This window comes from Bactrocera oleae, chromosome 4 (assembly GCF_042242935.1).
Source record: "Bactrocera oleae isolate idBacOlea1 chromosome 4, idBacOlea1, whole genome shotgun sequence".
Taxonomy (NCBI): domain Eukaryota; kingdom Metazoa; phylum Arthropoda; class Insecta; order Diptera; family Tephritidae; genus Bactrocera; species Bactrocera oleae.
Genome location: NC_091538.1, coordinates 6,214,471 through 6,239,546, shown reverse-complemented (window position 1 = coordinate 6,239,546; position 25,076 = coordinate 6,214,471). Strand labels below are relative to the sequence as shown.

General features: G+C 30.7%; 2 protein-coding genes across 2 annotated transcripts; both read right to left on the bottom strand.

The window, feature by feature from the left end:
• Window positions 1–157: 157 nt before the first annotated feature.
• LOC138856925 (cAMP-dependent protein kinase catalytic subunit-like) lies at window positions 158–24,763 on the bottom strand. Its single transcript, XM_070107916.1, has 3 exons — window positions 24,621–24,763; window positions 20,689–21,677; window positions 158–4,558 (listed from the first exon to the last, which is right to left on the bottom strand). The coding sequence occupies exons 2-3, from the start codon at window positions 21,385–21,387 to the stop codon at window positions 4,454–4,456; spliced, it is 804 nt and encodes a 267-aa protein (XP_069964017.1). The 5' UTR covers window positions 21,388–21,677; window positions 24,621–24,763; the 3' UTR covers window positions 158–4,453.
• Window positions 22,079–24,621, bottom strand: mei-W68 (meiotic W68). Its single transcript, XM_036374773.2, has 3 exons — window positions 24,454–24,621; window positions 22,875–23,259; window positions 22,079–22,809 (listed from the first exon to the last, which is right to left on the bottom strand). Exons 2-3 carry the CDS (start codon window positions 23,248–23,250, stop codon window positions 22,166–22,168), a joined length of 1,020 nt encoding a protein of 339 aa, XP_036230666.2. The 5' UTR covers window positions 23,251–23,259; window positions 24,454–24,621; the 3' UTR covers window positions 22,079–22,165.
• Window positions 24,764–25,076: the final 313 nt, after the last annotated feature.

Genomic DNA, 25,076 nt, shown 5'->3' with positions numbered 1-25,076 from the left:
AGCTGTCACTTTTCAAACGTTGCAACTCCTCTGTTTGTGGTGCACACACTAGCGCGCGTGTGCAACGTGTTATTTTATGTGTGTTAGCAAATAGAGTTGTTGCAAGATTTGTGTTTTCTTTTTCACAATTTTTTTTTTTTTGGTTTTTTGGCTTCAATCTAAAATAAAACTGTATGTTCACAAAATTTGTGTTAAAACGGACTCAACAATTCAACACTGAAACGTAGCCTGGTACACAACAGAAATTGTGCTGGTGATATTCAGTAGTATTTCTATATAATATCAGGCATACCGTTATTTAAACTGTTTGATTTGTGTGGGAAAAACACTTTTGTAAGCACAACTTAAAGTAAGCGCTATAAAAACTTATAAGCTAGTTATAATTAAAATACTTGTAGTATTGAAGTTGCCACATAAATTAGCGAATGAGATTTTTTGCATTTGCAGGCGTGAAATTATATGTTTTTAATAATATTAGATCTTTGCCAATTGAATACAGTGGGAGTTATACCAACATTTTCTGAAGATAAGAAAAAATATTTAGAAAATTTTTTTTGCCTATTAGAAGAAAAATATAAATTAATAATCGAGCGATAGGCTGGTAATATTTTGAAAAAATATTCTAATTAGAAGAAAAATAATAATAAATAATCCCGCGATAGCCGGCGAATATTTCGAAAAAAAAATTTTCCTATTAGAAGAAAAGAGGGAAATAAATAATCGAGCGACAATAGGAACCGGATAATAAATAAATAATAATTAAATCGAAAATCTTAACTTTAAAATATATTACTTTAACGTGATGTTAATTGATTTATAAGTTTAAAGATAAACCGTTAATCTTACGTAACTTTGTTTATTAGTCTGCTATGCATACAGCCTTAGAATTTTGCTAAGCACAAGCAGATAGATAAATTTAGTTATACATTTAACGAGCGAAATATGTATTTTATTAAATATTATATATGAGTTTTCCAGCTAATTAGCCAGAAAGTGTTAATCCGTGTGTAAACATCAACTAATGCTATACACTTTCTATCTTTACTTTCGAATTCTCACATTTCAGTAAGTAAAACTAAAGGAAGTAGTTTTCTCCAACACTAGAACAACAAAAAAGCTGTATAGTCAAATATTTGTTTTAGAATTAGATTAACTTTATATACGCGTAGTTTGTTGTTAAGTAATTTTCCACGTGATTCGCATTAATGTGCATAGAACAAATATAGCGTTATAAAATTAGAACGTTAAATAAAGTTGGTCAATAATATATATTATACTCATTCGCAACAATTTATGTGACAACAAAGTCACAATAACTTTTTCACTAAAATAATTTATAAACTTAATCCGTAAGACAGATAAGATTACATTCGAATTTTATAAATGAGCATAATAATTATATTATATAATTAATATAAAATCTATAATTTTTTCGCGCTTTAAAGTGCAGACCTTAAGGAAGTTGAACAAAAGATACATACATAGTGAAACGTATGTGAGTTAACATTTTTTGGCAAGTAATTAGGTGTTGTTTTAACAAATGTACATTAAATATTAAATTAGTAACACACACAGCTATAATTAGTTAAGAAAATGTGTGAAAGGGATTTCGCGCATTCGTCACTTAGATTTTTAATATTTTGATAACATTATCTTAGAATTTAATGAAGTAGTATATAAATATGTATTAAAATTTTGCGATTTGGAGCCTTTTTTGGACATTTGAATATATATTTTAAGCTTTCGGCTCAAGATAATTGCTTTCTGCGCACGATTTTGAAAGGCTATCGGCGATGTGTCAACTTTGATAAATTTATATGTATCTATATATATCCACATACGCTTGATTTAATAATTACAGTTATACAAAAATTAACCAAGTTTAGTTATAAATTCAATTTATATATTTCTTCAGCACAAAATAATACATTTGTTAGGGACATTTCGAATACTAGCATTCAACCTAATCCAGATTAAGCAACCGATAACCTATGTATATACACCATTTTTTTAATATTTAAATGCTAAGACCATTTGGCGTCAAGAAACAAAAAAAAATATTGTAAAGTAAAAATAAACGCATGACATATTTAGAAAACTAAAAATTTATGCAATTAGAGCAACGCGGTGTTCTAGTTATCATTCCTTCAAATACTTATGTATATATGCGTAAGTATACATACATATATGTAAGTATGCATGCATGTAAATACATACCCTATATACATAGTATATATGCGCATATTGAAAATTTCTATTCAAGGTCGTTTACTTTGCGTTTCACGTGACCACTCAGTATACTGCACTATTAATTGTATGCTTTGTTGTTGGCGTTTAAGAAACATCTGCACAATTTAGATTGTGTAAACTTTTTACTTATAAATCTAATCATAAATCGCTTTGAATAAGTGGCAGCACTGAGTTTGTGATATAAACAAAAATCAGCTGTTCATTTTATAAATTTTAAACACTCACATTTGAATTTAAATAGTAAGCGTGCGTGAGCGCTATTCTAAGAACTAAATATACTAGATGGCATATAAATATATATAATAATAGAAATATATAAATGTGTGGGTAAGCGTATTGACTAAAAACAAATTTTGGACACACGCGCGAGCAAAAAAAAAAGTTATTTGTTCAACAAGTCCCAGATATGAATATGTAAATAGCACAAAAATAGAAAAAAGTTGAAATTGAAGTTGGGAAACGTTTCAAACATGTGCATAGTTCATTTAAGTATATTTGTATGTACGTCTCCATGTATGCGAACACTGATTACAACTCCTTATATATTATATTACACCAGCAGCCATTTTATTGTTTAGAAATATTATTACTAGTCATGAATGTTTTGCTGATTGTGAGCTTCACGTATTCTTAATTTATTATTATTTTTCTATATTTTGATAATTGCAAAACAAAAAACAAAAAAAAAAATGCAGCAAAAGCTTCTTTGTTATCATGCAGTGTGTGAATGGGACAAAATATATATTTTGACTTCTCAAGATCTGCACATTTATAAAGTACGCTCTTACAAAAGTTAGCTGATGTACAGAGCTCTTACAACCTTTATATCTAATAAGAATAAAGACAAACTTAAAAACTACCTTATATGTAACATATACATACAAAAGCCCATACGTATCTGTGGGTGTTTGTTAACACAGTTTATGTTGAATGGAATATTAAAAACAATAAAAAAAAAAATAAAAAAATTACATAAAAAAGTTCATTATACAATCAAATTACAAACAGCTTGCGTTGTTAGTATTCTATTAGACAAATGTTTCTAATAGCTTAATACGTTTAAGTACACAAATAAGTTTAATTGGAAATTAGCAAATGAAGATTTAGCGCTAACGGTTTAAAAAAATAAAAATTGTCATACATATTAAAAGAAAATAATTGACAAACGACTATAATATACGTGCCACTTAAATATCTCACGTGTACGAATTCATATCTAGCTCAGTACTCTGAAAAAAAAAATTGATTGCATTTTTAATCGTTTAAAGAAAAAATCGCGCAATCTACCCATTAACTACAGATACATATGCATATGCTTAAATCCTATGTATGTATATGTGAGCAACACAAAAGATCTATGTAGATTTTAGGCATTCAAAATTTTAGTAAAATAAGCGTGCGATAATCGATTTTAAAACCACAAAATTTAAAAGAAACACAGGTACTGTGTTTGGAAAAATGTGTTTTGTTTAAAATATGTGGAAAACTTTTGTGATTTGTTCTAAACTGTGAAAGCAATTGCTGTTGTGCATATTTTGCAACAAAATTTTGATGAGTTTCATCCGTTGAGTGGCATAGTTGTTAAAAATATTAAAGGTGGATAGGAGTCAGCGTATACAACGGATTTGCCACTTCAGATTATAAATTAACCTATAATATATATGTATATCGAATGTTAAAACTGCGCGGTTGGAAGTTTGTTCCTTTTATATACGAAAATATTAAAGGATGGTTGAAAAAGCATCTACAAGTTTGAAAGTTTTGTGTTTTTATATAAGAATTTATTCAAAAATGTTTGAAAAACCAGCTGTAATTCTCAAATATCTGAGAAGCACTTTTAGGCATTTCGGTTTATGAACATTTCATTGTCATTTATAGTTATATAACTGTGATTGAATGAAATATATGAGAGAAAACGGTAGGCAAACCGTTATATTTTGCGCTATATTCGTATATTCTTACCAGTAAACTATTTTCATATCTCGCTCTAATTTTGTGCACTTAGTATTCTACAAAGATCCATTGTGTTGCAGTTAATTAAGTAATAATATTTTTTGGGTGCAAATTTCGCTTTTGTAGAGCTAAGCATGTACTTTTTAAATTATATAATTTTTTTTGGTTTTGTTGCAAAAGTGATTAGTTGCACAGCACAAAATGCATAGCACTATCATACATGCGAAATTATACAGCTAATATTTTTTCATTAATAAAATATGTATAAGTTTATGTATGTAAATAACAAAGTTTTAATTTTTTTTTTGCATTCGCTTAAAAGTAGTTTAGGAATTAGGGTGGGTAGCTGAAACATCTGAAATTAAATACAACAAAAAATTAGCTTTCAGTTTACGATTCACTTGTTAAAGTACTACAAGTAGAAGTAAAAAAAAAAAAACAATAAATGTTGTGCGAAATAGGAATGCTTCAACAGTTAAAATCGATTAATTTGTACAGATAACAGACAAGATAACGCACAATATTAGCAAGAAGGATCTACACCTTTGTAAATACATACATACATTTACGAATAGTTAACCACCTAATGCATTAGCGATGCAATGTGCACAATGTTCTATTTGATATGTGATGTTTAGAAGAATTATGTATTAAATATTATATACATTTATATACATATAGTTCGTAATAAGACAAACACGTGTGCTTATAAAACATATAGAAAGCTATTAGCTATTAATTAACACTAACATAAATACAAACATAAAGTTAAAAATAATATTAAAAAAATACTCGATCTTATCACCAGAGACAAAACAAACAAGTTGGTGTTTACAGTGATTGGCTGTAGCTCATAAGTACACGTATACATACATATACATATCTATATGAGCGTACATTCAATACATACACAAAAAATTATAAATGTTGTAATATACGCGCACACACATTAAATCGCTGATGACTCACATTTTTTTTAATTATTACATACATACAGAGAGTTATTGCAATACCTGAAATGCATTTCTTTCATAATGCATACAAGTAAAAAAATAAGTCTTCAAACGCATATGTACATATGTGTGTTAAGATATTTCTCAATTTGATCATTAGTCTCTTGAAATGTGCGGATATTTGCGTAAGAACCAAAATATACAAAATTGGTTGCTTTCTCTTTACTTGCTGTTTTTATAAATGAAAAAAGTTTAAAAATTTTAAATTACTTTACACCTAAGTAACAATTTTTTTAATAAAACTTCCAGCTCATCAATAAAGCAAAGCGAACAGTGAATTCAGTATTATAACTAACGCTCGCGATAGCATGACGAATAGATACAACCGTAGCGAATGACGAATATCTATTTGAGATTCGGCTGTGGTGATGACTGGTGGTGCGATAATGACATCCGTCAATTATTATGATGACTGACAATTATACAAAAGTCAATAAAAAAAGGAAGTCATGCTAAGACCTCAATACAGAGCACGCTTGAGTTAGCTTGCATACTTTTACGAACAGAAATTCTGACACTTGGCTTTCGAAATGTTGAATGTCGTTTCAACAAGCAATTTCTAATCATTTCTCAGAGAACATTATTTACTAAATTTGTTTCTTATACCCTCAAACTACTCGTATTTCAATCGATAAGATCAGGCACGTTGAAATTATAGCCTAGAAATATGTATTTGTATGTACGTATAAATTGCAGTAATAAACAAATGTTTAAAAAATATTATTATTTAATAAGAAAGTAGAAACCCCAAAAACTCATTTGGATGAAGAAAGAAATTATTAAGTGAGATATTTAAAAATAACAAAATTTGATTTTTAAAAAATAAATTAGATAAAAAAATTAAATAAAAAAATATGTTTGTTTACTTCATTAAAAAAGTGAAATAAAAAAACTTGTTGTAGCAGAAAAAATATATAAAATTTAAATATTCTTATATTTTAATATAAATTTTCGTAAATTGTTAGACATAGGTATTTGACTATAAAAAAATGGTTATTTTTACTAAAATAAATAAACTCTTTAAGAAAAATAAAAATTCTTTTATTAAAAAATAGATAAAAATTTATTAACAAAAAAAAATAATTTAAAAACAAACTTGTGTTAATTATAATTTCTCTTTATTTTTTTATTAAAACAAATAATAGCTAAAAAAATAGCTTTTTTAATAAAAATTAAATATAAAAAGAACTTTTAGATTTAGTAAAACAGAAATATATATTTTTACATTTTAATCTCAATGTTTGTAAATTTTTACGTTTAATTGCAGAAAAAATCGTATTTTAGTAATAAAAATTATATATAATTTGTTTCAAATGCTTCAACGCTCGAAGAAATTTGGAAAACTACAATTAGAAAATAGAAAAACTATATACTTTGCTACAAGAAAACAAACCCAAAAACTTTATAATTAACAAGTTTTGAAAGAAATGCAATATGAATGCCATATGAAAGGCCCATGACCGATTACAACTCGCCCTCTAATACCAGGAACGAAAATAGTACTTTTGCAAGTTTTTTTTGCATTTTTTAGAATATATGTGAAAAGAAAATAGACTGCTTAGAGCAAATATAGAGAATATAAAAAAAAAAACGGCAATAGAAATTTTTTTCTCATTTTACAAAGTTCTTAATGTCTAACTAAAAATAAAATAAAGTTAATAATGATATAGGGTACGTGATAAACGCGGTGGGTAGAATAAATACAGACAGAAATAATCCTAAGTAAATTTAGATTTTACAATCAGTGAAGAACCACGTTTTATCTTGCACGATAGAAATGACGTAAGAATAAATAATAGGTGAAAGATAAAAGTCTAATAGAGCATTCGAATGTCAAATAAGTCTAAAATATACCAAGACTGAGTGTTTGACGAACGGAGCTCAAAGAACTGCGTCAACAGCTCTCAATTTTTACAAGACATTTAGTTCTTTAAAAGTATTCATTCATTTATATAAAAAAAATATATATGTCGTATGTCATAAAAAATTGCTAGAACCTGAAATCTCTCATGAAATTTGTCGAATGTTTAGTAATTTTTTAGTTCAAATCACTAAAGCAACGGTATTTTTTAAATTTCTGTGGTGATGAAAATAAATTCAACGTTGACACATAAAAACTCATAAAGAAAAATATCGCAATCTTCTGATTAATCTCAGTGAAATTGCCACCTTAGCAAAAGTTTGCTAGAATTGGAAAACAAACGCAAAAAGCTTCGTTCCCATCAGCATTTTGTGCTGATAAGAAATGGTGTTTTGGTGACCTCTTCGCGGCAATGTAATAATTATGGTATATGAAAGTTTATGTATTTTGAGTTAATCTGAGTTCTATAATTTATATATTTTTCAATTGTTACGTTGTGCAGAAAAATAAATAATCAAATATTTGTTTACCTTACTTTTTGGCGTGTAATAATATGTCTGGAAGACATTTTATGATATTTAAACCAATTGGTGTAAAATTGCTGCTTTGAAAATTAAGACACTTAGAACTTATAAACTTAAAATCAATCTCTTTCTTGAATAGGGTAATGGAATATGGTTACAGTTTCCCAAAAATCATCCGAAAATTATCAGGTAATGCCTCGTTGCATCTTCTGTTTTGACTTTCCTGTTGCAAAAGTTAAAGAAACTGTGCTTGAAAATTAAATTATGGATCGACTCAACACATTTTGGTTAAGGTTTTGGCTATGAAGCGTGTCAATGCTGAACTCGTACCAAAACGACGACATAGAAGTCGGTAAACAGGTGCTTGACCAAGTAGCTGAGGACCCTAAATTCATTAAACGCCTCATTACTGGTGACTAGACGTGGGTTTATGAATATGACGTCAAAACTGTTCAAAATTCTAGCGGATCGTGCTCCAAAAATGAGTTGAAACTAAAAAAACCAAAATTCGCAGAAGACGCTGATGAGCATCCCAGCAGAGGCTTACAAGCTTTATGGAAAATTGGTTTAAGCGTTGGTATGCTTGTATTGGTTCAGAAACCTATTTTAAAGCCGGAAATAAAGATTTGTTCAAAAGACGTGACAATGAGTTTTTTTATTTGTCAGTCCGACTCAAATTTGATCAGATGGTATGCATGTTTGTATACATACGAGTATACCTAATGAGTATTTTTCATTAGTATTAAAAATTATATTCATGAAATATTGACTTTCGAAGTGTTTTTGAGTATAAAGAGTTTTGTTTAAATTTTTAAATCAGAAAATAGACACGAAACCCATGTAGACCCTTGAGAATGCAAAAACTAATAAACAGAACAGCGCAAAATTTTGTATAATATATTCGAAAAAAATTATGAATTAAAGCATAAGAAAAAAGTTCGACTTAAGTACGCTGAAATGTCACTACGATGTGAGAATGTACACTTATACTGTAATATAATATATAAAAAAAGTTTGTATGTCGATAGAAAATCTTAGAACTACCACCATTGCGCGCATACCCACTAATTGATGTGTACAGACATATTATAACGGTATTGCAACATTTTCACCACTCAAAGCTAAATTACTTATGAAAGTACAAGATTTCGCCAAACTATAGTAAACTTAGTAGGTAAATACTAGTAAATAGATGTATGCGCCTATGTACTTCTTAATGAACACACACACACACCTGCATACAAGCACACCAGCATACATACCCTTGAACGCCCACTGCGCGTTCCATCAGCCGTGTTCGACGATGTAGAATCTTTATTTTTGGAACGTTCCGCTTTACTGGTAGCTATTATTGGCAAACCGCCACCTTCCATCATGGTTACAACAACTTTATTGTTACGACTACCGGCCGTTATATTGCTGCCACTAGGTGTTTTACCACCACCCGGTAGTGTGGTGGGGTTATTCTCTAGTATTGTTGATGGAAAACGCGATTTACGTCCACGATTCGATTTCAATTCTTTATCCTTCCCTCGTTCTTTGTCCAATTCCTTCAATGTAGCGGGCGTATGACTTTTGGAACGTTTCAAAAAACGTAACATATGATTTTTTATACGCGTCGAACTACCGCTAGCATCGCCGCGCTGATGTAATTTGCCGCCACTCGAACCGCCATTGGTGAGGCTACTGCATGGCGGCTCAATGCGTCGAAATGTGCCATCGGCGGCGCGTACATAACAGCCGTCCGTCATTTTGTGGTAAGAATCGGACGGTAATTTATGGAAATTTCCATTTGGACTGCGATAATAACAATTGTTTGTTTTGTGATATCTATCGCCAATGGTTAAATGGCCGGACGTCTTGTTCTTAGACGCGCTGCTGCCATCCGTGACCGTAGCGCTAGCCGTTACATTTTCCGTTGACGGTATTGGTGTTGTTGCAGACGGTGGTGTAGCGATGGCTGGCGTTGTCGTCGTTAACAAGTTGCTGTTGGACCAAGTGTCATCGGCATCGTCACCGCTGCCAATGCCACCAATACCGCCAACACCACCAATGCTACTCGCGTCTTTGTCTTTACTACTGAATATATCACTGGTATTTAAATCTATGCGCTTGCCAATCTCACTGATCGTAACTGGCCGGCCATTGGCGAGACCTTTGAGGCGTGGATTGCCAACGCGCAGCAGGGATGATTCCTCACATGTGACCGTTGGCGGTTCCAAGGTGGAATGGCTGTTGTTGTGCACCTTCGACTTACGTATGGAGTGACTGCGATTGCTGAAGTGTGTAGCGGTCGACAAGCGATTCTCATTGTTTCTTTTGTCGTGATGGCTGGATAATTGGCCCATAACTTGTTTTATATTATATATGACAACTTTAACGTATACCTCTCGCCCCAGTTCAACTTTGCACATATTGGCATAAGTGAAGCCTGGCACTATGCACTTGTTTCTTTTTTTGTTTTGTTTTGTGGTTGTTGTTTCGTTTTATTTCAGTTTTGCAGACAAAACTTGTTGGAACATTTTTAATGCTCGTATTTACTTATATGTAGATAAGTATGTATATTTATAAATTTTTGGCATAAAAATCACAAAACTGTTGGCTGTTTACCTCAACTAAATTTTTAAGAATATAACTTTATATAGTAATTACATTGCGGCACAAAAAAAACGAGCGTTTGCTTGAAAGATAATTTTTTTTTTAAATGTTCGGCAGTATTTTTTTTCTCAAGCACACATACACACAAAAGCTGGAAAAGGTGAATTTTTTGTTGTGGCGCATAATATATATTTTTAATTTGTTTTACATTTTTTAATTTAAAAAAAAAATTTTGCATTTTTTTAAGCATTAAATTTTTTTGAATTTTTTTTAAGCATTAAATTTTTTTAAACCTTTTTAACTGTTACAAACGGCATTAGCGGTAAAGCAAGCACGCATTTTTTAACAATTTCTGCTTCTCTAGCTTTCTATATACATATGTATATATGTATGTATGTGTTTGTATACATATACGAGTATATTTTATATTTTTGTATATAGTTTCAACAAACTTCCGACACTGCTAATATTCAACGCAATAGAGAAAACTAAAATTGCCAAGTCAAGTCTCGCACACACTTTGCCTTATTGCTTGGATTCCATCGTAATCTCCTTTATTCTTCTTATTCTTTGGCGCTGACACACAAATATAACTCCACTTGACTCCGTTGGGAGCTTCACCCTCTGCTTTCCGGCAGCTCCACGTTCATGTGCATATACTTATATATGTATATATATATATGTGTGTGTGCCTTTTCGTTACATTTTCAAAAATACCAGTCTTACGTTGCACGGCTGGCAGTTAGTAAGCTTTATGGAGCTTGGTTTTTATCTAAATCAGCGCTTAAACCAACTGCGTCGCATAAAATGCAGTCACACACATACACATATACTCCTATACGCGGCTGTGTGCGTTTCTGCGCTCAGACTTGAGGAATTATTATTATTATTTTTTTTTTTTTTGAAATTGCTGTTGGGTGGTTTGTTGATCGACGCAACTGAGACCACGAAAAAACAACGCACACATGTTTCGTAAATTAGAAGAGTGTGGGTACATGTAGATAGGTAGGTAGACAGCAAAGCTCGAAAGATTGTAGATTAAAAGACAGCAAAGCAAAAATATCGCTAAACAATGACAAAACGAAAAAGCTTAGCTACATACCTACAGCCACTATACGGTGCTTCAGAAAGCTATCTTGTTTTATATATTTTATATATGCCTGCTTGTGCGCGCTGTAGTTTAGTAAGTTAAGAATTTCAAATTTTCTTAATTAAAAGCTTTACTTTAAAGCAAAGCAAGGTTTAATGCATAAACAAATTAAATTTATATAAAATTTAAATATTTTTAAAAAGTTTATTAAAATAAATATTTTATTTGCAGCACTCAAAAGGGTTTCACTTTTCTTTGCAGAATTCGCTATAATTTTAGTAATTGCAAAAACTAACGCAATTTTTGAACTCCAGCTATAAGCACGTATTGCAGCATTACGTCAACTACATGCACACAATAAGCTACATACATACATGCATACAAAGTTGTATATGAGCACATGTTTTACACAGTGCTACAAGTGTGGTTTAGCTCAGCAACTTATCTGCTTACAAATTTAAAACATGACAAGATACCCTTCACAAATAAGAAAGTTGTCGATACAATAACTTCATTTTGAACATGCAATTTGAATGACAGCTACATATGTATGTATTGTATGTGGTATAGTGGTTCGATCTGAGAAATTTATTCGGAGAGCGTAGCAATATTCTATGGCAAATTTCGTGAAGATATCTCGTCATATATAAAGTTTCCATACAAGAACTTGATTTCGATCGTTATTGTTGTTGTAGCGGCAGAAAACATTCCTGAAGTAATTTCGAGGAATGGTGCCGAGTTGATTGTACGTGGGCGGATACGAATTCCGGTCAGTTCCGCTTACTTGACACCGTCGTGGATTTCGGATTTCGAACGTTCAGTGAGTATGGCAGCTAGCTATATGCTATAGTGGATCAATATCGGCAATTCCGAAGAATGAGCAGCTTCTTAAGAAGAAAAGTTGGGCGCAGAATTTTAGATCTGTATCTCAAAAACTAAGGGAATATTACGCGTATATACAGACAGACTCAAGGACATGACTAAATCGACTCAGTTCGACAGCCTGATCATTTCTATATATGATTTAGAAGGTCTCCGACGTTTCCTTTTGGATATTATAAACTTCGTGGTAAACTTAACATACCCTATTTGCGGTATAAAAATAGCTATAATATTTGTAGGAGCTTTCAACTAGCGATATTTTGCTTTGCTGCTGTCTATTTAGTCTATCGTTTTCACTTTGCGCCATCATACTTATAGATTAGAGGGGATTCTTATGCACCATTTTTCACAACGCGTTTACGCTTTTTACGCTCTTTAACATACATTGAACTGTGTGGACACAGACACAGACACAGACATGTATGTGTGTGTGTGTATATGTTTGTTGTGTTGTGCCGTATTATTTCACTTCACGCAAAGCGTATAACGTACAAATTAAAAGAAGAAACACACAAAAAAATAGCACTTATTCACACTTGATAAATTTTTGATGTACATTATATATATATATACCTCTGTATGTATATATATGTCTAAGGCTATAGTCTACGAGCTTATTACGTAAAGTAAGTTAATCAAATTTTTTATTAAAACACATTAGGCACAATCATTGCATGCAAAAAGTAACAAAAAAAAAAGAATAGAAAAAAAAAACAATATTGAAGAAAATTAAAGAAACTTGAAATCACTTAGTGTGGCAAAGCTCTTTTTGTATTCCAATTCAACTTATGACTAATGGTGAGCGGCGGGTATAGGTGTAACTTATGCACATAAGCAGAGTGTGTATATATTTCTTTCATCAATTTATTCAAATCAATTTAGTTTTCACAGACTTTAATGAATTTCACGCTTGGAATTGTGAATTGTGTAGCGAATTTGGTTATAAAATTTTACACATTTCCAGCAGCTATCGAGACTATCCGTCAGGCAGCAGCACTTGTTGATTAAATTATTTTAAATATATGTCTCTATATGCATACATACATAGTATATTATATTTATGCGCTATATAATATATATGATCTATGCTAAGCACAATTACACGTACAATCACTATACAGGTATATACATATTTACACATATATATGTATGTATAAATATATATATATATTTTTTTTATTATTATTAATAATATTATAAAAAAAAGATATTGTACGCGCAGCACCGAACCGTTGAACGCTTCAACAACGAAATTTTATTATAATACGAAGGCTTTAAACGTCGCCATGATACTGAGAAGTCTATTCAATTTAGACTTGTTCTCATACCACTGTCTGGCTGTTCGTATGCTGGCTGTGCTCCGGCTTTAGCACTGGCTCGGGCCAGCACGCACACTTTTTCATATACTCTTCACATGCATGAACACTCACACACACACACAGCTAAAGCAGGCAAAAGGTAGTTAAGTCACACAAAGACTCAGTGTAAGTACGTGTAGTGTAGTTGAATAGAAATTTTTTAATTCTCAACATTTTTTTTTATTTTGCAATTTTCAAACATATACAAAAGAGAACGTTGAGTTGAAAAGCTCTCACTTCGATGAGGAAACTAATTTAGATTGAGACAAGTGTAAATATGAGCCACAAGCCACAAGTCAGAAGTCAGCAGCAACAGACAATACAAGTATATTTGTATGTAACTAGTAATTTTTTACTTTTTTTTTTGTGTTTTCTATTATGTATGTTATGTCCCAGTAAACATCAAGCTTAAAAAAATAAAATTAAAATAATAATACATGTAATCTAATTAATGCGCCATAAAGGGCCACAATGTTGTAAAAATCTTAATAATAGTAAACAGGGTTGCAAAAAATGCATTAAAAATTTGGTTGAATTAACATTGAAATTAATTTTATTTATTTTGTAATTGCGAAGATCTTAATTAAAAATAATTTTTAAAATTCTGATTTCAAACACCGAATTAAAAAATAATAAAAAGTTTTGAAGAACAAAAAGCGGTTTATAAATTAAAAATCAAAATTTTGATCCTAAAAACCGCATTAAAAATACAAAAAAATGTTACTCCTAAGTTAATTAAACATTAAAAAAATATGTTTTTAAATTATTTCACGCTCGTGTGTTCTACCATTTTGGTTATCCGGAAAATTTTATTTAAAAATAATTTTCGAATTTCTGATACCAAATAGCGCATTGAAATAGTAAAAATTAGTTTAAAAAAAACCGCTAATCCCAAATTTATAATTAAAAAATTATATATTATATATTTATATAATTATAAAATTATAATTATTTAAATTTATTCGCGCTTTCGTACTTCGTGTTCTAACTTTTTGGTTATCTTATTAACGAATTTGTGACAAAATTTCAACTGTAACACTTTTTGTCTTATTTAAATTTAATTACTTTTAATTACAGTGTGTCAGTTAAATATATTTACAACTTTCCTTTTTATTTCTTTTCAGTCCAGATTTAGATTTGAAACATAATAATTGTTACTCCAATTTTTAAACTAAAAATTATTTTATCAATTTTTAATACTGATTTGGAATTTTATTAAAATTAATTTTTTATAGCAAAATCGGTATTGAAAACTTAATTAAAAAATAAATTATTTTTAATTCATAAAATTTTAACTAAATATTTCCCAACCATAATAGTAAGGCAATATTGCATTTTTCTGAACTCAACTGATAAATTAAATAGGCCTGAGTTTTGACTTTAGATACCTCGTTTTGTGTTAGACGAAAGTATTATTATGAAGTAAGAATTATTTTAATTTTTAAGGCGCGTATATATCTGCTTTGTAGATCTTTGGTTTGCAGACTGTCTTAAAATCTCGTAAAATTTTGGTTCATAAGAGCATCTGGCTTTTATCTCATGAATTATGTAATTTGGAAAATATGTTGAACCCGTTCAATCATTTTCGGTTTTATAAACACAAAGTGGTATTCACACTTTTAATTAATTTCCACTGGAAATATAAGCGGCATAAGATGAAAAAAAAAATATTTTCCCGGAAGCTTCTTGGGTTATGTCCACCCAAGCTTAGTAAGTGCACACAACTAGACATTGCCGCATGCATGTACACTTGTTTGAATGTGTATGTAAATGTGTAAGTGTCAATGTGAACATATAACACATGTGTTTGTGCAATCTTCTGCCGAAGCTACACTTTTTTTTTCAAAATCAACAAAATTTTTATTTTTATTGCAAAATGCAGGCAACAGTGTCGGCTAATGTATGCACACGAAGGTACTTGTGGGTGCGTACGATGTGTTTGTGTGCATGTGTGCGGTTTAAGCTCTGCTGCATAACCTCTGTGACAAGCTGCTCTCAATTTGCAAAAAACCTGCGCTTGATTTTAGAAACAAGCATTTGGTATGTACAACCAGATGAGCTAGTAAAGGTATATACTTGGTGTATATTTATGTAAGTAATCAAATAAACATTATTGTTCGAGCGTGGTTGTGTTGAATTTTCCACTTAGCGTACTTGAGGCGTTCATATTCTCAACGACAGCAACAACAACCACAACATCAACAGTGGTGTTGAAGAGAGTATCGGTCGGGTCTATGTCAACAATTAAACTATCCAATGTGTCCAGTAGAGATTTAGCCTCTCTCACTCTTCCAACTGAGTGCCATTCATATAGCACTTAGCACTTTACTTTTCATTATCTTATGCTTTGCTTCTTATACATATTGCTTACGCTAGCTAATAAATACTAAAAACATATATACTATGTGTGTATGTATTTATATGAGAATACCAATATACATACTTTTACTTAAATATATATCTATATGATTTGAAACTAAGTGGATATGTATGTGGTTACGTATGTATGTAGTTGTGTAGCTTGAAAGCACGATATTGTATTTATATATATGCTAATGTCTAAAAAAAGCTTATCTTGTGATTTATCTTTTGTCGTTATCTTTGTTAAAATGACAACAGAAGCAAATATACACGGGTAAGGAAATGTGATAACGCCGTGATGTGATACTACGCACACATGTTAACATATATACACCTATAGAATAACCACTATATATAGGAATAATTGAATGTATATATATTTATTTATATATATAGCTAAACGCTATATTCATATGGCTACCTGCAACTTACAACCGGTCATGATCGAACAACTTTATTTGCGCAGACTTAGTATTTTTATCGTGAGAATTAAGCAGTTACATAGTTAGATATGTGCATATGCATTTAAGGTAAGGTAAGGTGGGTTTTGTATCCAAAATGGGGCACGTGGCATACTTATAAATTTCTTAACTTTTTATTATTTATTTATATATCCGAAAGCTTCTATGTAATTAGTGTTTTAAAGCTGCGTAAGCGGTACACTTACACTGAGCCGCTATTGCGCACACACGCTTACATATGTAAATGCTTCTATATTTGTATACTTGATGGCATCCCAATACTGTGTTTTAAATGTTTGAGCTTAGAAGAAAGCTAAGCATACAAGACGCCGTGCTTATACAAGTAACAACTTGATCATACGCATTTCACTATTAGATTTATTAAATAAAACAAATAAAAAAAGAAATATTAAAATAAATACTAAACTAACTAAAAACTCAGTAAAACAAGAAAAAACGCTAACTGCACCGAAGCTATAATATCCTTTAAAGATGCATTTCTTATTGCATAAGTTTACAAATATATTTATATTGATTCGGTCAGTTTGTATGGCAACTACATACATACATATATGCTATAGTGATTCGAAAACTGTAGCGCTTCCTTTAACAACAATCTTCTCAAATATACAAATTTTCCATACAAGGACTTAATTTTGATCGGTTAGCTTGTATTGCAGTTATATGATATAGTGATACGATCTAAACACTTTCTTCGGAGATTGTATCGCTGCTTGGGTCAATACTCTGTGTCAAATGTCATGAAGATATCTCGTCAAATAAAAAAGTTTTCAATACAAGAACTTAATTTTGCTATAGTGGTCCGATCTGAACAATTTGCTCGAAGATTGCAGAGTTGCGCTGGACTATAATATATACCAAATTTCAAAACAAATTTTTTCATATAAGTACTTATGTTTGATCGGCCAGTTTATATTGGAGCTATATGCTATAGTGGTCCGTAATCAGCGGTTACTACATATAAGCAGCTTTTTGGGGAGAAAACGACTTGTGCAAAATTTCAGATCGATATTTCAAAAACTGAGAGACTACTACGCGTATATATAGAGAGGCGGACATGGCTAAATCGACTCAGCTCATCAGCCAGGTCAACTATATAGTATATATTTCGGAGAGTCTCCGACTTTTCCTTCTTGGTATTACAAACGTCGTGGCATACTAAGTTTGCCGTTCAGTGTAATAATGATATAATAACTATAAGATGCTGTTGGGTTCAAAACTGCAGGCTTGTATTTTGACAGCTGTCAAACCAGATTTTTAAATTTATTGTTTGTGGCATTTGCCAAAAAAAAATGAAACGTTATTAACAGCTTCAAATTAGTGTCGTGAGTGATTAGAGTAGGTTTCGAAAAGGTTTGAAAATTACAAGCATTTTTTTAAATTTTTCATACTTTTGAATGCATTGTGTGAATTAATAATGTAAGCACATTTTGCAGTAATAATTTGTAATATAATTGGTTTATTTCATATGGACATATTAATCAAACACAAGATAGTTTCAGAGACTAAATTACCCCAAGTGATCATAAGCCATATATTTATTAATTTACGTCATTTAATGTAATCCAACCCTTTGTGTGTGTTTTATTTTTGCTCTTTTCGTATATATACATGTAAGTACATATGCTCGTGACAATTGCTTTGAAGTGCGCTCTCTACCTTTCTTTATCTTATCTTGCATTTATTATCTAGGAACCTATGCACATATTCACGTATATTTGTAGAATAAATTTCTGAAGATGTTTCTCGTGGCTGTAAATCTGTTTCGCATACACTTAGTACATATAGTACCGACTTATTCAACAATTTGCATGCCCTTCTTATGACATATTAGGATAATTTAATATTGTCATGTTATTTAATATAATTTAAAACGTTGTGATGTAGTATTCATAAATATTTGTAAGTAAATACATACACTACAATTTAATATCATGTATATAACAACAAAATATGTACATACATATATATTTCAAGTATTACGATGGCGATATTACGAGGCTAAAGAAATTTTTGTAATACTGGCGCCATGACACAAACAACGGTCGAATGACGTTGAAACTTTTCCGTAACATCCAAAATGTACACAAGTAATATACATATAATTGTATAAGTGATCTAACTTATTAAACTTAAATTTTAGGGCAGTGAATGGTTAAAACTTTTGAGTAAAGTAAAATGCAAAAACATGAAAATATACGATATTTCTATAATAATGCAAAGAATCAATAAGGAAATAGCATCAATAGTACAGAATCTAATAACTTAGCATATAGATAAACTATTCCACGACAATCAGGTCAACGTAACCGGAACAGAACCGTATTTTTAGCCGACCAAGCACTGTCGAATCGGCAGCATTACCGAAATTAATACAAGTATGTATGCTGCCACTATCACAACAACAATAACAAACATAGGACTCAGATAAATATATATCGTTACGGTTAGGTTTTGTACCCTATTGGAGACTAATTTCGCAAAGAAAATAAAATAAACTTAAGTCGAGTTTCAGTGTTATTACATGAGACACACATGATCCATAATTGGATCTATGCGCAAAGCCACGTCATTTTTGAAGCAATATCGTTAATTTAACGGACCTTTTGATTTCGTTAGTTTTCAAAGGTTAGCGCATCAAGAAGCGTGATATAATAATAATAATTATATTTTTTTTGTAACTAACAAACACACATATTATAGTTCTAAAAAAAATACAATCCTACTACAAAATTTACTACGCTTGTAAATTCATAGAATCAAACTTAATTTGTAAACATTACATAATCACAAAATTTTTAATGCAAGGAAATGGTATAAAGATCTTTTGAAGCTTTTGGTACTAATAAAGTTTTGATAATTTGTTTTTGCAAGTTTCTTTTTTTGTATATTTTTCATAGACAATGCTTAAAGTAAAACTGTTATCAGTTGTTTTTGTGATATTTTATCGAGCTACGCACATACATACACACATATATGGTTACGTATGTAGACCCACGACACAAATTCTAAAACCATTTCTTCATCTACGCATGATCTACGATCTACGCTTTAAATAGTACTAGGAAGTACCTTTGTCTCATATTACATGCAAAGTTCACTCACCCAACGTGGTTTGCATGCGTTTCTTTTGTCATTGCATTTATTTAATCATACGCTCTGCTGCTTAATAAATATCTTATCAAAAACTGCATATGCTAGATTTGCTTTTTTTTTTGTTTTTTTTTTTATATTTTAATAATTCGTCATGAATACCCAATCACCTGATAATCGTAAGCACATTTCAAACAAACGTTTACATACAAACAAATTTTAAAAGCATGTATATGAGTTTAAAAATACAATTCTTTACTTATTATTTTGAATTTGGGTATGAACTGGTAGCGCACACTTTAGTAATGGAACACTTGTTTTAAACCGTTACCCATTTTGGCGAATCACTTTCAAGAAATTACATATGGAAGCGCACATTACAACTATAGTAAAACATCGAATTTGTAAGAGTAAATATGGTAAATGCAACTGACACTACTAAACCAACACATTTTTTACAGAAAAAAACTCATAGTTCCAACATACATACATACATATGTACTGATGTAGAAATGTAAATACATACATAAATATATCCATGAACCGCTGACAAAAATAATAAATTCTAAAATGGCATTTCCAAAAACGAAATGCAATTTTTTATTATTAAATATTTTCATTATTATTATCAAATATTTTAATTTTTAATTTTTTACTATTATTATTATAAATATGTTCAACATACTATTATTTTTTAAATATATTTTATTATATTTTTTAAATATATTTTATTATATTTTTTAAATATATTTTATTATATTTTTTACATATTTTTATTATTAATATAAATTATTTTTATTATTATAGTCTAAATATTCGTTAATTGTTTTATTTTTATTTCAGAATTATTCAATAAAAAGGTTCAATTTGTTTAAAAATATATACAAATTATTATTAAGAAATAGCGGCTTGAGTCAAAAATTCACGTATATGTATGAATTTATAAACATACATATGCACATATGTACATATTTACATAAGAACAGCATGTAAGTATTGAAGGTATTATCGATTTGTATACGCAACTATTTTGGGGTATGATGCTTAGATGTATGAGTGGTAAAATCATTATCATTACTGATATTTTGAAAAAAGTTTCACAATGAAATCTAAGCAACATCTACGTGGTAATGTAATATGTCGTTATATGTATGTAACTGGTAACAGATAGTATGTTTACAAAACATGTGGTTGGGTGTAATTGAAATTGAAAGGCCACTTACCTTAGCTGAAGAGGTTCGCTGTTTCATCGATGCCGAATTCGAGTGTGAAGCCAAAATGTTTTTGTTTACAACCGGCAGCGGTGCAACACCAACACCTACACCACCGCCACCACCACCACCGCCCCCTCCAACACTTGTTATGCCAGAAGTGTGATGTTGATGGTGATTTATAACCGCCGCATTTGTAGACGTATTATTTGATGGCAATCGTCCACCACTATCTGTTGCTGTCGCATTATTCACTAAATGATGATGATGCTGATGTTGATGACTGTGTTGTTGTTGTGGTTGCTGCTGCTGCGATTGTTGTTGTGTTTGTTGCTGTTGTTGTTGTTGCGATTGGGATGTTGTATTTACGGTCGTATTTGTTGAAACATTACTCGCAACAATTGGTGTAGTTGCTGTTGTTGTGGCAACAACAACACTAGTTGTTGTAGTTTGTGGCAGTGCAATAATGTTGGCATTTGCCGAGTCATGTTGTTGCTCCTTGACTGAATGCACTGAACTATTGATGGTAGTATTATTGTATTGTTGTTGTTGCTGCTGCTGCTGTTGCGTAGTGTTTAAGGTAGTGGCCGTTAAAGAATTTGTCGTTGGGGTGTTTGACGGTACCGCAGCCGCATCCGTTGTGGCGGACACATGTTCGGTTGGTAGGGATTCAGGAACTGTTTGTAATGTCGCTCGCATTGTAGCAGACATTTTATTTCAAACAACGCCAACTTAAGCTTAAACTAACACAAGACAAAAATGGATAAAATTTTGCTTAAACGGTTGCCTTTTCCCGGCCTGTAAGTGTAATAATGTAGATGCGTGTATTTGTCCTCGCCAAATGCTGTTTTTATCGCTGCTATAACTCTCCTCACGCTGTACCAACAGTCTTTATACTTTGTTTAGTTTTTGGCATCAGTGAACACCAAAAATGTGAAATTTTACATATAGATGTTCACCAAGCCTTAGCTGCAATATTACTAGATAAATTTAACGACCATCTGTAAAAGATATAAAATAATTAAATGAATGAAAAAGATTAATTACAAAATACTTGTTAAAAGTTGTTTATAGAGTTGTTTTCAAGGAATTAACACTTTTCCAATTGTGGCTAAGATGTGCTCATAATTACAACAAATTAGTCAAATTTTACATTTTGTCAACCGAGTTGTATTCGCGTTGTGGTGGAAAAATTATTCAACTGATATTATGTTTATTTGCCGTTGTATTCAAGCACCGACCGATTTAAGCTTTATAACGTGCAGATGTATAAAGTTCATTCATTTTGGTTTTAAATTATCGATAACAAGATTTTAAATCAAATTAGCACACAAAGGACAATGCACAACACAAACAATGCATACCTTATATGATTTCCGCAAAGCGTAATAAAATCAAGCGCTTAAATTATGAGCTAACTACAAATATTTATTGATTTACCACCAATATTATACTATTAATATGAACTTAATACTTATTCTATATTCCCTCAAATGGCAAGATTGCGTTTTATCTTATTCGGTAAGTAATCATTTATGAGAAATTTTTGTGCGATACAATGTAATTCATCAATATGAACTTTCTTTTGCAAAAGTTGCATTATTTGCAATTCTGCACGTATGGCAGGTTTTAAATAATTATAACGCAATATATTTTGTAGTTTACTATTATCGTATTCGTTTAGCGACACAGTTGAAAAATTAAACATACTCAGTTCGGTTGGATGAATACCTAACCATTGCATACTGGGGCAAATTAAATTTTTTGAAATGTCATATGGCATTTTACGCGAACCAAATTGATAGATTAATAAAATGTCGATACCAAATGGATCTGCATCGCAAAGTGCATAGATTGGAAGCTTATGCTCAACAGAAAGGCGATGTACAATATGACGCGTACATAAATCGGGATAACCTTTTCCAGTAATCAAAATTATATCGTTTCCAATAGTTTCAAATATTTTCTGTGATATTAATTTAGAAAATATGGTATCTTTTTCGACAATTAGTACAAAAGATGCACTTGTTTCCAAATGATTGATAGCATTATGATCTTGTGGTAGTAAAACAGCACCAGCATGGGTATAACAGTCGATCATGTCACCATTTATCATAAGCAAACGTATTGAACCTATAAAAATAAGAAATTAATATAACAAAAAATATTTTAAACACTATCTAATTAATAAAGAAAACCTGCAATTAACCCCTTTCCAGATGCGGATATGCCCAAATTCCATGGTGTTGTCCGTAAAAGTTCACAGACATCTTTTAAACTGGTATAAATATTGGTAGTTTTGCAATTATTGGCCGGATCTTTGTAATAAAGTTCTCTTAGTGAACATTTGTCACCAGCCAAAAGCAAGTTATGTACTTCCATTAATAAATAAAAGCATAAGGAAGAACGTTGGAAATTTGCCATTTTGCATGATACAATGCGATCGAGCAGTGCTATAGTGCGCATATTTTTACGAAAACGAATCTTACACATTCTTCGACTGCATAAAATCAGATTCTCCAAAAAAATAACGACAATTTGTTCAATATTATTTACCAAAATTAAATTCTTCATTCCAGAAATCTTAATATGAATAAAAAAAGGAAGAAATTAAAAAACACAAACGGAATATATTAATATGGTATAAACAGTTGAAATATGTATTTTACATAGGTTTTTCAAATCCAGAAATATTTCCAATTTAAAGTAATAAGAAATACAATGAAATTATTTGTTAAAAAACAAAAATATTCGTTGCTGTCCCGATTTTTTTCTTCATTAAATAATCATAGTCAATAATTAAAAAAAAAATATAAACTATGTGCGAATATCTTTCAATGCTTGTTATTCTTCCTTGCTTAGGTATCAACATTAAACAAGTTTTTCAATAACAATTTGACCTTTCTTTTTTACCGTTTTGATTTGCTTGCGTTTCCATTTTTTTTATGTTGAGACAAAGAAACCTAGTTTGTATGTTTCCCTACTTTTTCACCAAATACGTTAAGGAAAAATGTGTATTCGTGTATACACGCCTTACCTATATACATATATCTCAATATTGGCATAAAAACCAAATCTTCACTCAATCTAGGCTCTTGATATTTCTTCTAACTAGAACGATTTTATAAGTAATTTAACATAGACTTTTCACAAACAGTAAAATTTACCAAAATGAAATAAGCTTAAGCGAATAGTTGGTTAGCAAACATCAACATAGCAAATCTCATTCATAATTAGTACATTTTATAAATCCTAGGATATGATTATGGTTCTCTAATTTTCGTTTTAAAATTATATGATAATAGAAGTGGGCTGCCCTCATATTATCGATTATTTTTATTACGCCCTTCCTCCTTCACTTACCATTTACATAATTTTATTTTATATTTCATATTCCCAATTTCCAAAATTTTAATTTATAAGACTTTTAATAGAGAACTTGTATATATAATATATCTATTACTTGAAATCAGTCACTAAAAGAATTATAAAATTTGTGGATTTCTCTTTTAACATAAAACTCTGATGCTTCGTACAGATCGGATACATCAACACACCGCTGCAGTATCAAGGCCGACTCAGAAGCATTGAAGTCGACGTCACACGAACTTCGACGCGATATCTTCTTCCTCTTTTACTTATACATATGATGTATCTGCAGGTTTTTTCTCTCGATTGTGCCCGTTCTTAAATGGGTTTTATTTTTATAACAATTGCCCAGGAAATAAATATGACAATACGAAAATTATAGATTTCTTTTCACACGCGAACACTTACTATATGAAATATATGCCACGGGTCATTAGCGAACGTCCCGAATGAAAATTTACTAACTTCCACACCTTAGCCACACACAAAATTTTTATGCACTTTTCTTTATATAGTTTTTTTGTATTAGCAACACCATATCAAACGTATTCTTATCAAAAATTCGCGATACACACCTTTCTGGTATTTTCAATTACTATTTTAATTAATTTAATCTGCAAAAAAACTATTTTACTTCACTTTAAAATTACTGCAGTCTGCAGGATCTTCCCAAATTTTGTAGATATACGTACGAATGGCACTCACACGAGCGAAAAGATGGTCGCCATCTTTAAATTCAGGTATTCGTCGCAACGACGTCAATAGCATATGAGTGGCCTGCCACCTATTGAGATATATGGCAATTCCCATATCATATATGGCAACACAGAATTAGTTTCTGATAGGTTTGCAATAAGTTTTAAAAAATTACAACATAATAATAAAATTGCGTTTATTTAATTTTTTTTTAACATATTTAAGTGCTGCAGTATGCTTTCAATGAGATTCGCGTGCTTAACATTATAAGATTTTGCATGTAAACAAATGATTCTTAAAATAATAAATTTGATGTAAGTAGAGCCATCAAAAAT